The 13418-nt window shown below is 56.0% G+C and overlaps 1 protein-coding gene across 5 annotated transcripts; it reads right to left on the reverse strand.

Moving 5' to 3' along the window:
• Window positions 1-20: 20 nt before the first annotated feature.
• Window positions 21-9755, reverse strand: ZYX (zyxin). 5 transcript variants are annotated; one of them, XM_074315243.1, is made up of 11 exons: window positions 9637-9755; window positions 8916-9087; window positions 8594-8816; window positions 7931-8130; window positions 7688-7780; window positions 7072-7590; window positions 2755-2875; window positions 2441-2610; window positions 2144-2322; window positions 1184-1304; window positions 21-580 (listed from the first exon to the last, which is right to left on the reverse strand). In XM_074315243.1, exons 3-11 carry the CDS (start codon window positions 8799-8801, stop codon window positions 476-478), a joined length of 1716 nt encoding a protein of 571 aa, XP_074171344.1. In that variant the 5' UTR covers window positions 8802-8816; window positions 8916-9087; window positions 9637-9755; the 3' UTR covers window positions 21-475. The 5 variants fall into 5 exon arrangements, with proteins under 5 accessions (XP_074171344.1, XP_019570913.2, XP_019570912.2 ...); XM_019715354.2 differs by lacking the exon at window positions 9637-9755 and having other exon boundaries at window positions 8594-8813; window positions 8916-9497; XM_019715353.2 differs by lacking the exon at window positions 9637-9755 and having other exon boundaries at window positions 8916-9497.
• Between the last annotated feature and the right edge of the window lie 3663 nt (window positions 9756-13418).

Below are 13418 nucleotides of genomic sequence, written 5' to 3' on the forward strand. Positions count from 1 at the left end.
AAAGAGTCCATTGCCAAGAATTCTGGAAAACAATGTTTTTTATTTGTAGCTACAGCCACAACCTGGCAGCACAGGGGTGGGTGGGAATGTCCAGGCCAGTCAGCCCAGCCCAGCCCAGCCTCCCCGAGGGTCAGGGTGGCTCCTGGCCCTAAGAAAGCAGAGTGGAGGCTGCTCATGGGCCAGCTGGGGGCATTGGTGCAGCAGTGAAAGCAGCAGCGCTCAGCCTGGCGCCATCTCAGGTGGGGTACCTGGAGGATGGTGGGGAGGACAGGAAACCCCGGGCTGGGACTCTGGAGTCTAGGCCTGTCAGGGCCCTGGATCCAGGACGGGGATACTGGGTGGGTTTTGGAATGGAGGGAGGGGCTAGACATCAAAAATAGTGGAGGGGGCAGGGCAAGTGAAGAGCCGGGTGGTTTCAGTGTGGGTGGTCCGCTGATGGAGAATGGACTCGCGGTGGAAAAGGGCCAACCCTCACTCAGGTCTGGGCTCTGGCAGTGTGGCACTTCCGGCACAGCACGTGGCCGTCCAGGGGGAAGCAGCCATTGTCGTCCGCCTCAATGGACAGTGCCTTCCCACAGTCCTGAGAGGCAGGAAGAGGAAGGACGCCCTGGTGGGAAAGGGTCCCGTGCACCCCACTCACCCCCATTTTTACATGAGGAAGGCCAAATGCTTTTCAAGTAATGGCCCAGAGCTGGTGTCCTCACTGTCTCGTTTCCCTCCCTCCCCCAGCCACCGCCACACCCTCACTCCAGGGCTATACCCACTTCTTCTATTACCTGCTTTCACTTTTGTTCCCTAGGCCTCCTTCAGGAGGAAGGGCAGTGGGTAGAGCTGCTTCCAAAGTGTCTACCCCAATAAAGGATATCGGGCTTCTCCCACCTGTCTCAACTCCATTCTGACTTTTCTTCCTAATCTGAGCCCCCAACCCTGCCACAACAAAGCAAGGCACCCTTCCCTCCCATTGGTCAGTACCCTTTCTTGGTTTATCCGCAGCTGCGTGACCGCACAGAAACCCCACCCCCCCTTTCCTGCCGTGGTGGAAGCATCTGGGCTGCGCAGGCCTCGGTACTGCCACTAGTCACTCTCAAAGCTACATCGATCTCCAGGCTGGCCCTGTCCACCTCCTGGTCAGTCAGTGAGCAGTGTCCCACCACCCAGCCCCGGGGGCCACAAGGACACTGACCTCACACTTGTAGCACTTCATGTGAAAGTTCTTGTCCAGAGCGACCACTCGCACGGTCTCCTCGCGGCCAGGCTCAGGCATGATGGGCTCAGCACAGACGGAGCACCTGGGCGCGTACTGCCTGGAGGGCAGCAAGTGGGGCACGAGTCAGGATGGGGCGAGGGGCACCGGGCTCTCACCGGAGGGCAGGGAGGACATGGCGGTGGCATGGAAATGGGCACACTTCTTGACCCGCCTAGCCCCACATCTCGAGGTAGAGAAAGCCCAATAGAAAGGCTTAAGACCGGCCACTGTAACTGAAATTTCCCACCTTACTCTCCCAAAGCCACATCCACACTGCAGTTCTGCAGAAAACATACCAAGAGGTGCCCCTCTCATCCCATCCCTGTAGCCCTGACCCTAGCCCACCCCCCCCACACCACACAGGTCCCTCTGCCCGACTACTGGGGCGGGGTACAGAGGGATATAAAGTCCTGGCCCAGGGTGGAATCCTGAAAATGCACACCTCAGACAGAGGTGGGAGCCAGGTTCTGCAGTTTCCTTGTACCGCCCTTTAGCCGCATTACAGGATTTTCCACTAGCCTGAGAAGTAGCCACTTTGTAAACATTGTTTCTAGGGGGAAACCAGAGTTCCAAACAGCTGATGTCCAAAGGAACGTTTAGAACCTGGCCTGTGTGTGAAATGAAGTCACTCCAGCACACGTTGCTGAACACAAGACCACACCCAAAAGAAGCCTTGGCGAGCCAAGGGCCGGGGGACTGGCCAGCAGTAAGCCTGGCTACCCAGGTCTAAGAACGACAGACAGCTGCGTCCAGATAAGTTGGTCTCTGCCGTCTGTAGATAGGTTGTAGGGCCAGAAAGTAAGGTCAGGGGTTGGAGATGTCTTGGGGTCAGGGGGTTAGTAGCCCGGCTTCCAGACAAACCACAGTTGGGCCCAGAAGGTGGTGGTGGGTCCTCACTTGTGGTAGTCAGGGACGCAGTGGGGCCGGTTGGCCTGGTCCACAATGAAGGAGGTACCCTCCAGGGGGCAGGCACAGACCACACAGGTGAAGCAGTGCGGGTGGTAGGCTTTGCCTGTGGCCCTCAGCATGCGGTCAGTGATGGGCTGCCCACAGGTGTTGCACTTCTCCAGGGTGTCCTGAGGAGGTAGCAAGCAGTAGGAGGTTGGCTGGGAACTGGCACCCAACAGTCCGCTGCCAACGCAGGTCTGCCCCACAGCCATCCCACCCCCTGGCTGAGCCACACCCATGACTCACAGTATAACAGCCCTCACAGTAGGGCGCCCCCTCCAGGCTGTAGAACTGCTGTCCTTGCAGCTGATGCTCACACTGGTGACAGGTAAAGCACGTGATGTGGAACAGCTGCCCCAGAGCACGAACTGCAGGCTGTGCACGTGCCAGGGGCTGGTGACACCGGCCACAGGACTCTGGGAAGGACAGAGAAGATAGAAATAGATCAGAGGGAGGACAGAGGCTTGCAAAGAATCAGCTGGCTCAGACAGGGAGAAGACAGGCACCAGCCAACACAGTAATGGAGGGGCAGACGTCCCAACGGCGGACGGTGGGCTCACCACTGACGGTCACGTTCTGCTTCTGAGGATGTTCCATGTCCTCCATCAGCTGCTGGGTCAGCTGTTCCAGCTCTTCCACTTCCTTCAGAGTCAGAGGTCCTGGAGCCCCAGGGGAGCGCACCTGAAACCCCAACACTTTCTTCACACTCTCTCAAGGGTCACCCCCCTTCAAGAACATTCCCCAGTCTGCTATCCACTTTCTCCCAAGAAGGACTAACTCACCCCCACATTTCCCAGACACTGAGGTCTGACCCTGAAAGTTCCTCATTCTCCCTCCCCAACCCCAGCACCACACAAATAAGGGAGAGGGGATGACTCTCCCACCCACTTTGCCCAAACCCCCCTGGGCAGCCACAGACAGGCCAGAATGACTGAGCGAGCGGACGGAGGCCACACACATAGCAGCTCAGGTCACGGAAGCACCGAACACATCAGGCCACGCATCAACTCCACAGAGCATGCTCAGACATGGCCCCCCATGGAAGAGGTCGGCACGCGACGGCGTGTGAACCCAGGTGCACACACACCTACCCGTCCCGCCTGCTGCTGAGCAGCCCTGTCAGCGTGAGGATACAACACAGGCGGGAATCACAGGTTAAACCCTCAGAGCTGTCTGCAGCAGCCCGGCCCCCAGCCCCCCACACAGAGGTCCTGGGGTCCCTCCTGAGAGTGGGGTTCTGGGCTACCTGACCTCACTTTCTCCCCAGTAGGCCTCAGAGAAGGGCCTATCCTAGGCCAGCTCACCCCTCCTATTTAGGGGATCCTGAGAGAGCTAGGGATGGGGGCGGGGTGAGGCTAAGGGTACTGCAGGAACCCTGAGAAGTACCAGGAGGAGGTGACGCAGGGGCCTGCATCAGCATTGCCATGAGACGCTCCAACAGGAACACTGGTTGGTCTTCTCTGTTACGGGGTAAGTCCACCCAGGACTGTGGCCACTGAATGTTCTCACTGCCCATGCCTTCATTCCCCTCACACCTGGAGTCTGTCTCCCAGCTACCTCCCCCTACAGCCACCTTGCCCTAAGCCCAGGCCCCATCTCCCTCACCCCACCTGTATCCAGAGATGCATCTGCTCTGGGAAGCAGACACGCAGAAGCCCCAGCTCTTATACGTTTTCCCCGTAGACTCCTGCCTCCTCCTGCCCTTAATCAACTGTGTCCCCTGTGAGTCCTCTCTGCAATGGAAGCTCACCTTTTCTTCTCCCAGTTTTTCTTTCCCTTGGGGACAGAGAAAGGGGATTCAGCCAGCCCTTGCTCTCTGCTGCCACTTTAAAAGTGTGTTGCATTCTTTAAAGTATGAACTATTCATATACCTCAGCTCTCCATGGGTTTCCACGCTCCTTCAGGACATACTCAGCCAGTTGGTTTTCCCTCTGCCTGCCAGCATCTATGCCACAGTTTCAACGCCGATGGTACTCAGACCTCTAACTCAACCCCAGTGGCTCCAAACGCCCGTCCATCTCAGGCACTTTCCACCATGGGTCATCTCGGACCTGAGGTTCACGGTTCTCTCTACCTCCAAAACCCTGGACTTGACCCCCTAACCATACCTCCTCCCTGCCCCTTCCCCATTCATACCCACTGAAGGAACCTACTCAGAAAAGCTTTCATTCCTGCTGGCCTTTCAACCCTTTCCATGTGTGTCTCCTCACCCCCCCATTCCCTCAACCAGCCTGGCCCCTTGACCATCTATTTCTACAAGGCTCTCCCAGCCACTCTTGTCACCCTCATTTATCTGGTCCAACTTCAAGCCCAGGTCACGCCACCACCCACTTCCTGTTTCTGCCTCTGAACTGCGGAAAGTAAGTGGAGATCACTAAACACTGCAGAATGAGTTCACAAAACACTGCAGGGCCTTCCGTGTCCTCCAGCCCCAGCTCGGCTGTCTGGTTTTTGGCTCCTGTAGGTTCCCAGTCACCTTCCCCACAGCAGCTGTTTCAAACCTTTCTATCTTCTCGAGCCCCAACTGTTTAGCCCCTCACTCGCTCTTACCGAGGACCTCACCCCCTACATGACTGAGAAGATGGAAGCCAGCCAGCTCCAGCTCCCTCATCGTTCCTCCTCTCCACCGAAAACACAGGACAGTGGTGACACTGTCCTTGCTTTCTGGGAATGCCACAGTGGGGGGGAGGGGAGGAGGACACCACCACCTCTTCTCCAGGACTTCATCGCAGCAGCAGCCTCTGCTCGTAGGCATCTCTAACAACCGCCTCTAGCACATTCTTTCTCCTGGTTCACACACATATCTGGGCCCTTCTCTCCTAACTTGAAACACACACACACACACACACACACACACACTCCCCTAGTCCGTCTCCCTGCCAACCTCTGACTACAGGCTAATGCGGCAACTCCACTTTTCTCACCACCACTCAGTTCTCCACTCCTTTCACTGTCCCCACCACAGAGCACAAATGGACCACCCCACAACCATCGATGACGTCCACATAGTCAAATCTCTGGCCTTCTTTTAGTCCTCACCCCCCTCAAGGCCCCACTGGAGAGCTCCTCAGCCATCACATCCTATCCTTTGCGATTCCACCCTGTCTTATGATGCCCTTCCTGCTTCCGCCATTCTTCCCCTCCCACCTGACCCCTGCGAGCTTTACCCAAGGCTCCTCCCAGGCCCTCATCTCCTCCTGTGTAAGCACGCCCCGGCCACCTCATAGCCCTGGCTGCTTCAGTACCACTGCACACGCCAACCCCAAGTCCAGGGCCTTCTCCTGAAACTCAGTCCTCTATTTCTAAGTGAATGACAGTTCCAGCTGAAGGAAAGTCCTCCTGGAATGTGTTGCTCAACACGCTGACAGCTGGACCCCTCCTCTTCCCGTCCAAACCATTTCCCCTTCTGGACTTCTCTATTTTGTCAGCGTTACAGTCATTCCCCAACACACCCAGGCATTTTCCCCCCTCCCCCTCCTCTTCCAACTGCTGATAAGTGACCAGGTCCTGGAGGCACTTCCTTTGCTCTCAGCAGGATCCAGTGAATCCCTGCATGTCATTCACCTCCTACCTCTACTCCACACCTCTGCTGGAAACACTCCCCAAAAGCTTCCAAAAGCATGGCTGTCATCAGTCTTCTGACCCAGCCACACATCACTCAAACACCGTGAAGGACTCGCTAGGACTCACAGGCTCGCCTAGTGCGCTATTTCATTGCCTCCTCCCTCGAGCCCCCATCCACCTTTCTACAGCTTTATAATTTCCCAGGATAACCTTCTACTCTCTATTCTCCAAACACCCTGGTATATTTGTGCCCCTGAGTTTCGTTCATGCAATTCCCACCTCAATGCCCTTCCCTCTCCTCTCTGGATGTCTAAGTCCCCCCATCCTTCAAAGCACAGCAGCGCCATGATGCCTTTCCTAACTTGCCAGCCCGTTGCTCACTCCCTGGTGGAGTTCCTGTAACACAGGATTCTGCACAACTCACTGGCACCTGGCATCTCCTCCAATCCTGTGCCTGCACACACAGAGACAGACATTCCTATCGTCAGTTTACGCTGTGGCTGGTGGGACTAGATGACCATCAGGGTCGCTTCAACTCGGAAGCTCTCGTCTCCTGAACTAGAAGGCAGGCATGGTCAGGCAGGGACGATCATTTTTCTATTTTGAGCATTCCTGTGCTAGACAAAAACCCAAGCACCTTCTATGCATCAGCTCCTTGATCTTCACAACCATTGTACCGAGTGGATAGTGTGATTTTAAAGATGGGGAAACTGAGGCTCAAAGTTCACCTCCCTTGCCTAGGGTCTTGTGAGAAGGGGAGCAGGGAATTCTACCCCAGGTCCACCCCACTCGCTCAGGCTTAACCTCTTGGAGCGATCTCTTCCATCCCAAGCACAGAGCACAGTGCCTGGCACTCAGCAGAAGCTGGCTCAGCCAGTGTTTACTAATGCCGCGACTCTTATCATCAGATGGGCCCTTGGGCAGTTGGGCAGTGAGAGCGCTCAGAGAAGCAGAGAGATTAACTCAAAAATCCAAGCAGGGGGAAGAACCAAGGTTGGACGGATGATGATCTCATCCCTCACCTTTAACATTCTGGGGCAGGGTGCAAGGGAAGAGCCACCAAATCCTCCTCCTAATTGAGAGCCTGTGCTGCTCTCCCACTCCGTCAGGCCCCACCCAGCCCCAGCCCCTGCCAGGCCCTCCTCCAGAAGAGTTCTCTCTTACCATTATCCCACCAGTCCAACCCTAGAGGCTGGAAACTCCTATCCCACCACCCCCACCTCACTCATCTTTGCCCTCATTCTCTGGCTCCTGAACTTACCCCCCTACCGCCAGCCTCCAGGTCTCACCCTAGTCCTCCCGCCCTCCCTCACCTGGTTTTGGTTCTGAGCCGGCGGGGGCACTGGGTGCTGCTTCTCTTGCACTCGAGGCTTCTCCCTCTGCTGAGCATAGGTGAAGCTGGGGGGCTGAGGGGAGCCTGTGCCAGTGGAAGAGGGAGCTTGAGGGGGCCCCAGTTTTTGACTGGGCTGTGACCCGGGTCCACCTGGGGCTCCAGGGCTGAACTTGGAAGCCACAGGAGTAAACTTGGGAGTCACTGGTGAAAACTTAGGGGCTGGAGGTGGGGCTTGGGGACCTCGAGGCTGACTGTTAGCCAAAGGCACAGGCTGAGGCTGGGGCTGGACATGGAGCTGGACCTGAGGTTTGGCTGCAGGCTGGGGCTGGGGCTGTACATGGAACAGTGCCTGGCTAGGAGGCTGAGCCTGGGGCACAGGCTGGGGGCTGGAGGTGGCCTTCCAAGGAGGCAGGGGTGCTGTGCCCCCAGTTGCAGGCTTAGTACTGGTTTTGGAAATGAATGGAGTGGAGACCGGTGGGGGTACATATCCAGATGACACCTGCAAGGGAAGGTGGAGGGGAGAGAAGTGCCATTAGAGGAGGGTGCTGCCCTTCCAAGTTCTGTCCCCACTCCTTTCCTCCTCTCCTGTTCCTTACCCGGGCTTTGAAGGGATCATTCCTGGTCATGTCATCCAGCAGCGAGGACAAAGAGTCTATCTCCAGATCAATACTGCTCACCTTCTCCCTGGGCTAGAGGATCAGGGGTCAGAGCACCCATTGGAGTCCTCCATTCCCACCCCACTCCATCAGGACAGAGGTGCGGAAGAGGTAGAAGCAAGGGCCCTCCTCTCCTTCCATTGGGGGTGTCCCTGCGTTGCTGCCCATCCCAGGCCTCCATACCTGTGGTGGGAGGGGATTGGGGGCCTCATGGCCTCCCCCCTCCTCCAGCGGAGGCGGCGGGGAAGGAAAGATCTCCTCCTCCAGAGGTGCAGGGGGAAACGGTTCCTCGATCGGGGGAGGGGGCGGTGGAAAAGCACCTCCCAGGGTGCCCTCCGCATCGTCGCCATCCCCAAGGAGGGGAGGTGGGGGTAAGGGCAAGTCTGGGGTAAGGAAAGAGGGCAGTCAGCAGGGGCCCCCTCTAACCTTCCCCGAGTCCCCCTCCTTTTACAGCTCTAACCCCCAACCCAAGAACTCACTTGGGGGTCCCGGGGCGCACGGGAAGGAAAGGGGGCGCAAGACACCCTGGGAGCACAGGGTCAGGAACGGCCGGGGGCTCGGCGCAGGAGTGGTGCAGCTCCCGTTACACTTTGGAAAACGGACCCGGAGGGGAAGATTCGTGTCCCGCATTCCCGCCTCCCACCCCCAGGCGAAGGACTTGGACCGGTCCCAGGAACCCTGGCTCTCAGCCATGAGCTCCACGATGAGGTAAGAACATCTGCTCGGGACAGGGTGGCTGCGCCCAGCCCCCTCCGCTGCAACATTTCCAGACACCCCAAAATTCTCAAAACCACTGCCCCCAGCCTGGAGCCCGCCGGTGTCCAGCCCCCCAGCACGGCTGCATACCTTCCGGGGGCGGCAAGGGGATCTCGCCCACCCGGCCCATCTGTGCGCGCTGGGCCCCGGAGGCCGGGAGAGGCTCGCTGTCTCCGGGCCGGAAAGGATTCACTTTGGGCTTTGGGGCCACCACCGGGGCGAACTTCTTCTGCGGGGCGTAAAAAGCCGGAGCCGAGACCGAGACGGAGATCGCGGGAGACGGGCGGGGGGCCGCCATGGCCAGGCCGGGCTGCTGGAGGTGGGTGGCCGGGTTACGCGCGCCGAGCCCGGAGGAGGACCCTCTGGCGGGCCCGGATCCCCACGTCCCCTCCCTGTGGGCGGCTCGCCGCACCTCACCGCGGACAGGAGCGTATGCGCCGCGTCTCGGGTGGCCGCCTGGGCGCCGGGTCCACGGACTCTGCCGGGTCCCGAGCCGCCTCCAGCCAGGCGGGGGAGGGACGCAGAGCAGAGGGAGGAGGGAGGAGGCGGGGAGAGCGCAACGCCGAGACCATACAAGGAGCGGCCTGGAGAGGGGGCGGGGAGAGGCGGGGAGGGCTGACCGGGCAGGAAACTCCCCCAGGAAGGGGCCCTGGTCCTGCCCCCGGACCCGAGGCTCTGCCAAAGTCCTCCTGCCCCCACCTCCGCCGCCCCGGCCCGGCGCGGACCACCCCTCCCCGAGCACAGGCCTCTGATGTCATTTCCTGAGTTGCCCCCCTCCACGCCCGACCCGCGGTTGCCCGGGGTCTGACTCACCGTCCCCACTCTGAGCTAGCCGGCGGAGGTCGCGCGGGTGCCCCAGAGGTGCCGAAGTAGCTCCTTTGAGCCTCCGCCCCGGCCCAGCCCCCACTTCTTCGGGCCTGCCGTTACCTGTCCCCGCCACCTCCAGCTGTTCCTCTGCCTCCCCACCCAGCCGCCAGCCCCGCGCCCCAAATCCCCTCCCGTCGGGCTGGACTGGAAGGACTGGGATGGAACTGGACTCCAGGGTGGACCGGGATGGTGAGTGGGGCGTTTTCCCTACCCACGCCCCCCTAGGCCCTTCCGTGACCTGGATGGGGGTGTGTGTGAGCACAAACCTCAAGGGTTCTTGGGGGATCCTAACTTCAAATCCTGGGCAGCCTCTTCAGGCTTCTAGGAATTCGCAGCACGAAACTCCCTAGCCTGTAGATCAGTTAAGATTTGCGGGAGGAAGACGCTGGGTGGGAGGGGCCGGGGAATGGAGGTGGGGAGCAGGGCGGAGGCGGGGGCGGCCCACCGACTTGGGGCCAGGGAGGACGTGCGTGGACGTGGGCAACACGGTGACCCACCCTTCAAGTAGTCTTTGGACGGCGGAGCGGCTGTCAGGGGATTCCGAGACTGCGCTCTGTGGAGCCCCCCACTGGTCCGACCGGATTCCTCAGCCTTGGGCTCTGTGCCCCAGGCTACGCAAAAGGGACCGACCTTGGTTCTATTTTTTTGTTTTTAAGTGAACGTGGAAACTTACAAATTGTCTCCTGAATTCCTCCACACTCACTATCTGCAAACTATGGAGTCATATGGCCTTTCGGTCCGTGTAAGTCTAATATATCACCCTCAGGCGCTGCCAGCCTTCTCTGCCATGGAAGGCAGTCGGTCCCCAGTACACACCCTGCTCGGTATTTCCAGCCCTCCCAATGGGCTACTGTCAGCAAGCCTCTGGGCTGTGCGCTGGAGATCATCCAGACTCATCCCTGACGTTTACCATGAGAAAACAGGTGGGAACTTAAGAGAGGGGCACAGGGTCATACCCACTTGGCCACAAGGTCTAGGCTAGAACTGGATGTCTTGAGGGCTATGCTGGCAGCGCTCACTCCCTTATACCTTGGTGTCAAGTGAAGCAACCCTGGAGACAAGGGCGCAGGGTGAACTCAGGGTGCAGTGACTAGTGTGAGTGTCCAAACTAGGTGACAAGTCTCTTCATTCTCTCCATTTTCTCTGTGGAAAAGAGCGATATTTAATCCACCTACCTTATTGCATTATATGGAGAAATAAATGAAATTCCATATCTGAAAGTGCTATATAACACTTGGTATTATTTTTTGCTCCTCGTTCCGCTCAGAAATAAAATTCTAACAGGTTAACCTAAGGCCGTTCCCCCTAAACCCCATCCCCCATGCTCCATATGTCCCCTTCTGGGTTGCCAAGCAGATACTCCCAAGGGCCTTGGGGTTTGTTTTGCAATGCCTGCTCCTTCCTTCAACCTCACTGAATACTTTATTATGCCTAATACTACATCTTCAACTCAGACTCCACTGATCTTTCTTTTCTCTGGTGTCTTGTCTTTCTCACGGGTGTTTCTCAGAGCCACAAGCATGTGTGGCCGTGTATGCTATAAAACATGCCACACAGACCTTCTCTGACAGGTATAAGCTGGTCCTGGGCCTGTCCCTGTGAAGACCTGCTAGAAATCTGATACTGGATTTCCTGTGCATGTTGGAAATTGTGTCTTGGGCTTTCCAGACCAAAAGTCTCATTGCCGAGCCTTCAAAATACACCCACGTGGAGAAAAAAGGAAGATGGTTTCCAGATAGCGTCACAAGAGGAAAAGCCATCTACCGTGTAAATGTCTCATTAAGGAATGTGCCTGTGCAAAATATAGTATAATTGTTAGGCAGCTGAACCTATTTATAAATCAAGAATAGAAGAGTGCGTGGGCAGGCTTAGTTTTACTGACAACGAAGAGCATTTGGGATGCAGAATATTAAAACTAAGAGGTTTCAGCCAGCCATTCTGAATACAAGGAGAAACACTGGGTAGCCCAGAAGGTCAGGTTCACTAGGCCAGGGTGTCACTAGTGGACCTGCAGGGTCAATGCTGTTAAAATGCACATGATGAACAGGAGCGGCCCTAATAATTATTAGGTGCTTAAGTAAACAATTCTAATTGATCTCCCCAGGTTGTATGTATAAAAGGTAGCAAGTCCGAAGGTGTTCCCACCTAATCATTTCCAACATCTTGGCCCCAGGCAAGAGAGAGGACATAAGAAAATGAGCAGGGACCTTTGCTACCTAAAACATCTCTACACATCTCCAAAGGTTTATGTCCACCAGGTATCAGAAAGTTTTCTTCAAGGACACACAACCTAAAGTAAGAAGTCAAGGAAAGAAAAAAGAAGAAGGAACGAGCAAGGGCAGTAGCAAAAGAATTCTGGAATTAACTAGGGATGGTATCACGAAGTTCTTTCTGTACGTGGGCTGCAGGTGGACCGAGGGTCAATTATGTGCCGGGTGCTACGTGAGGCATTAACAACATCAAGAAAAGCCACTACCACCATCATCATCATCGTCATAATAATAATAATACACACTTAGAGAAAGCTTAGTCCATGACGCTAGGCATAAGACTAAACACTTTAAATATATAACCCCCATTTAGTTGTCACAGTGAACCTGTGAGGAATGTACATTGTCCCATTTTTCAGTTAAGGAAACTAAGGCTAACTAGATGTTGCATTTTTCACCTCCAAAACTGCAAAATCTTTTGCAATGCAGATATTTTATTTGAAGACCCCTTTGCCTCCCACTTACATCCTTGCAGTCCATCAACTGCTCCCCTTCAGGGCCTCCTGCCTGTCCACCAACAACCTCTTCTCCATCCCCCACGTTAAGCCCTTAGGCCACCATTTTCTCTTTCCATCACATGGTACCATCAAATTCTATCCGTCTGTCTCTCTGTATCTGTCCATCTGCATGTATGTAGAGATAGTGCGCTAGAGATAGAGACAGAAACAGACAGAGATAGAGATACAGAGAGATGCTTTTGTGTAATAGAACTTTTCCAGAAGGTTTCTCCAAGAATGGTTAACAGTGGTTGGTGTTAGGTTGTGGAATCGGGGGAAGGCAGAAAGCTTTTATAACTGTCGTCTTTTTCTCCGTGAATGTATATTACTTTTATAATTTTCAAAAAGGAAAAGAAAGACAAGTGACAGAGGCATCATCTCTTTTTCCTTATATCAGAGGGTTTTCTTGCACTGAGGATGGGTGCACAAGCTCTGTAGCTTTCCCACTTTCTCCCAACTTTACTCCCCTCCTAATCCCACTTGCATTTGTTAATCAGGACAAAAGACATCACCCGTGGGACTGCAGACACGATGGGTGGGTTGGATGGGAATGGGGATGAGGGAGGGTGAAGCATCCAGCAAGACCCAGATAGCCTTGCTGCCCCAGGGACCCTTCCTATGAAAGGGATGGACTGACAACCACAAATGCCCCCTTTTCCCTCCTTTCTCTCAGGGCCAGCCCAGTAGTCTGACATCGAAACATCCCCTGTGTACTTTTCCCAACCTCAGATCAACCAATACTTACCAATAACTTATATATTCCAGGCACTGGGTATGAACAAGTAAACCCAGTTCTTGCCTTCAAGAAACTCTTCATCTAGAGGAAAAAACACTTCAGTAGATATTTTAGTAGGTAAGTCTAAAGATTTTTTTAAAAAAGTTCACCCCTCCCCTACCCCCAGTAATGCTTGCTCGGTGTGGTTACACGAATTACAATAGCTGGGTGGCCGTCTGGCCTCAGTATTATTTTCCCGGGTCCAGGCAGCAGTGAGCAGAGCCCGCGTAGGGAGGGCATCTAGGAAGAGGTCAGAGGAGCAGTAGAAGGCGGGGACCCATACCTCCCAAGGTCTGCGCCAGATGGGCACCCAAAGGCACTGAAAGTGGCAGCAAGGCAGCCATGTGTGGTGGCCGCGGGGGTGCAGTGCAGGCAGATGGTCAGATGGCAGAGAGTCAGCAGCCGAGGGAGCAGGGAAGGGCAGACAGGAAGCGACCCAGGGCACCAAGAGCGGCACAGGCAGCCTGCTGGCTCCACGGCAGCCGCTCCTGGAGCATCTGCTGCCT

Source organism: Rhinolophus sinicus, linkage group LG11 (assembly GCF_036562045.2).
Source record: "Rhinolophus sinicus isolate RSC01 linkage group LG11, ASM3656204v1, whole genome shotgun sequence".
NCBI lineage: Eukaryota > Metazoa > Chordata > Mammalia > Chiroptera > Rhinolophidae > Rhinolophus > Rhinolophus sinicus.